Source organism: Saccostrea cucullata, unplaced genomic scaffold (assembly GCF_032062105.1).
Source record: "Saccostrea cucullata isolate Sc308-1 unplaced genomic scaffold, CSIRO_AGI_Scuc_v1 ctg324, whole genome shotgun sequence".
Classification (NCBI taxonomy): Eukaryota; Metazoa; Mollusca; class Bivalvia; order Ostreida; family Ostreidae; genus Saccostrea; species Saccostrea cuccullata.
In genome coordinates, this window is record NW_026923820.1 from 188152 (window position 1) to 191988 (window position 3837).

Genomic DNA, 3837 nt, shown 5'->3' on the forward strand with positions numbered 1-3837 from the left:
GTGCCTCTATCACTAAGTTCCTGCACGGTAGATAACTCTATCGTCAAGTTCGGACTGGTCTGATTAAAATATTTTACATGTACAAAATCTAGACAGGTAGGTATATTTATGTCTATATAAAGAATGTACGCACGTGTTTTATGAAGCTTGGCATTTAATTTAATGATACATAACCAGGAATTTGCAAAAACGACACAATATTGTTACTTAGAGGCGAATAATGAAAACGCTAAAAAATTAAGGAAGTGTAAACAAAACATTGATCTTTGTTGTGTATCTCTTTCCCAGCTGACAAAAAATGGCCGCTGCCAACTCTCCCAAACCGTCCTGCTGTACGAGGCTTTTCGTGGCTGCCATCGACTTTGGCACCACCTATTCTGGCTACGCATTCTCTTCCAAATCGGAATGGACCAAAGTGCAAACGAATATATGGCCGTCATCAAACCAAATGTCCTCCAAAACCCCGACTGCTTTGTTGCTGAACCCAGACAAATCATTTAACTCTTTTGGGTATGATGCAGAGAAAAACTATGCTGATTTGGCCGAGGAGGATGAAGATGAATACAAAGATTACTATTATTTTCATCGTTTTAAAATGCTTCTGCATAATTGTAAGGTAATGCATGATATGTGACTCTTTTGAAAACGAAAGTAGAAATATTTTATCAAAAAATGTCTAACTTGTGTCAGTTGTATGTTTGATAGTTCTTCAGGATATTATCTTTAAAAACATATTTTAAAATGATCGGAAAAAAAAAAACTTTTGAAATCTCCATACAGTATATCGATGGTGATCATGCAAGTAACCAACCTAATTATAAGGTCTTATATTTACAGAGAATTGTATTCTCAGTTTATAATATAGAAAAAAAATCCTTTTTTATTTTAGAATCTTCATCGGAACATCTGCATAGATGATATGACAAGAAAGCGGATGGAAGCTCACACCGTTTTTACTCATTCCATAAAGTACATTGTGGACCATTTATTTGACAAACTGAAGGCAGCCTACCCAGACATAGTGTTAGATGACATCCAGTTTGTACTGACTGTACCTGCTATCTGGGATGACCCCTCCAAACAGTTCATGAGGGAGGCAGCAACTGCTGTATGTATAATATTTACTGCTCCTTGTCTAGACAATGTTACATGTATCGATTCATTTTTGACATTTTATAATTGAGGTGATCTCAAGTTCAGTGCCTCGGCCATAAAACTTTTGATATCTGCATTACTTTTACTAAACTAAAGAGTTTATTGTGTAGAATTGAGACTGAAATCAAAAGTAAGCTCATCTTAGTTTAATGCCCTGGCCCTGGGGCTATAAAACTTAAACGAGCGCACTTTTGATCTACAGTCTCACTTTGCTATTTAAATCCTTTACCCAGAAATGAGACTGAGATCCAATAAGATTGTTTACTTTTTATTGCCAAGGGGCCTGAAGCCAAAGGTTTGCTGGCAAAGTAAAAAAATGATGAACCATCACTGAACATAGATGGGTTTTCTTGACGATTTATTGTATTTATTATCATACAGAAGCTCTGCATTTGTTAACGGTCCTTTTGATTTAATTTTATGTACAAAACAATTTTTTGTACTGGTCAGCTGGCAGCTGCTTGATTTACATTCTTCAGCTTGTTTTAACATTTGGGATTAGAATGAATAGGATGTTTGTATTAACAATGGTATTAAGGTCATTTTATTAAGAAGTTTATCACCATTTACTATTTCATTGGATACATTTTGGATGCTTTGTTAATAGATTTTGAGTTTGCACTACAAAGAGATCCTTTATAATTAAAATGATCGTCTACTCATGGCTGTTTTTATTACCTCTTTAAGGCTGGGATCAATGCTAACCAGTTGTTAATAGCCCTGGAGCCTGAGGCTGCCTCCATCTACTGCCAACACATACCAACAGAGGTGGGGGTGGTGGGCACCAGCTCATTCCTTAGGACAGCCAAACAAGGAACCAAGTATATGATTGTGGACCTCGGAGGTAAGGAAATTTTGTTTTCAGGATTTTTTTCAGCTCCATGTAAAATTTACATTGGTGTTTTTTTTTTTCATTTCCCATTTCTTAAATCTGTTGGCCCAAGATAAGATAAAAATGCAGTGATTAAAATTCATTTCATTTTTTTTTTTTAAATTGAAACATTAATAAAATCAACAACAACAACAAAAAGAGAAACATATATGCACTTAAGTGATTGTTATGGAATAAACAGCATTCAATTTTGTGAAACGTTGTAGTGATCAAGTACTGATTTTTTTTTTCTAAAATGATAATTAAAAGCAATTTGTTATTTTATTAAGGTGGCACAGCTGACATTACGGTACACTTGAGGTCTGGAGAGGGGGTACTGGATGAAGTGAGACCGGCCAGTGGGGGGCCATGGGGAGGGAAATCTGTTGATGACAAATTTGAGAAGTTTATGAAGGAGATCCTTGGTGAAAAAGTAATTGAAGAATTACAAACAGAGCATATGGAAGACTATCTGGATCTCTTTAGAGAATTTGAAAGCAAGAAAAGAAACATTTCAACTGTGAAGACGGGGAAAGTTCACATGAAAATACCCTTAGCTGTACAAACTCTAACAAAGAAAAAACAGAAGAAAAGTATGGCAGAAGTATTAAAGGAATCCAAGTATGGTGAATCTGTACATTTTGCAAATATGAAACTACACATGGCAGTGGATGTATTTAAAAACCTTTTTAAGCCAACAGTGGAAGGCATTGTAAAACATTTAAAAGAGGTATTCCAAGAAAAAAATGTACATGATGTAGAGACAATATTAATGGTAGGTGGATTTTCTGAATGTGAACTAGTTCAAACTGCCATAAAAAATAATTTTAAGGATAAAAGAGTGATAATACCAGAAGAGCCAGGACTTGCTGTTTTAAAAGGGGCAGTGTATTATGGCCATGTTCCCAAAACTATTGGGCGTCGTGTGGCAAGATACACCTACGGCATCCAGAGTTGGCCGGAATTTGATCCATCTAAACATCCGGATGCCAAAAAAGTCATGATTGGAACAACAGCAAGATGTAGAGATGTATTCTTTAAATATGTGACCAAAGGTGAACTTTTGACCCCAGGTTATCGAAGGTCACAGATCTTCCAAGCTCTGAAACCAGACGAGGAGTGTTTGGAATGTGCTATTTACGTGTCGGATGAAGAAAATCCAGTTTTTGTGGATGATGCATCATGTAGAAAGCTTGGTACTCTAAGGGTACCGTTACCAAGGGTTTCTGTGGGATGTTCATTGGAAATCGAGGAAACCATGATTTTTGGAGACACTGAACTAGAAGTGCAAGCTCGGGACATTTACACCAACCAACAATGTGAAGTCTCCATTGACCTTCTAAGTAACAATGTCGTTCAAAATGGAAATTAGGTTACCAACAAAATAAAAGCTCTCGCTTTCTTAAGATTTTTTTCATTTTTGTAAAAACTACTGTATACAGTATAAATATAATGTTTTTGTGCCATATGTAAATTATTAGTAAATTAATGTTTTAATTGTTTGATAGGGTATGATTTTAATGCAAAACTTTGAATGTTTTTAATAAATGTAAAATTGGAATTGCAATTGATAAACAATGATAAATTATATGAAAGCATTCCATGGTCTAGATTAGAAACTGTGACTATCTATATACTAAAGTATCATCATTGATTTTTAATCCATTCTAGCAGCTGATTTCTTGTAAATATTGAATGTCCTTGTTTTCAATCTAGAGTACTAGTACTAGAATTATTTTTACATTGTTTATTTGTTTGACAATTAATTATGTTAAGTATGTGTTGGTGTATTGGCACACTAAAAAAAATTT

At 34.8% G+C, this 3837-nt stretch overlaps 1 protein-coding gene across 1 annotated transcript; it reads left to right on the forward strand.

Annotated features, from left to right (window-relative positions):
- Positions 1-3428, forward strand: LOC134264981 (heat shock 70 kDa protein 12A-like). Its single transcript, XM_062747229.1, has 5 exons — positions 1-96; positions 289-616; positions 890-1108; positions 1843-1999; positions 2317-3428. Exons 2-5 carry the CDS (start codon positions 299-301, stop codon positions 3396-3398), a joined length of 1776 nt encoding a protein of 591 aa, XP_062603213.1. The 5' UTR covers positions 1-96; positions 289-298; the 3' UTR covers positions 3399-3428.
- The last annotated feature ends 409 nt before the right edge of the window (positions 3429-3837 follow it).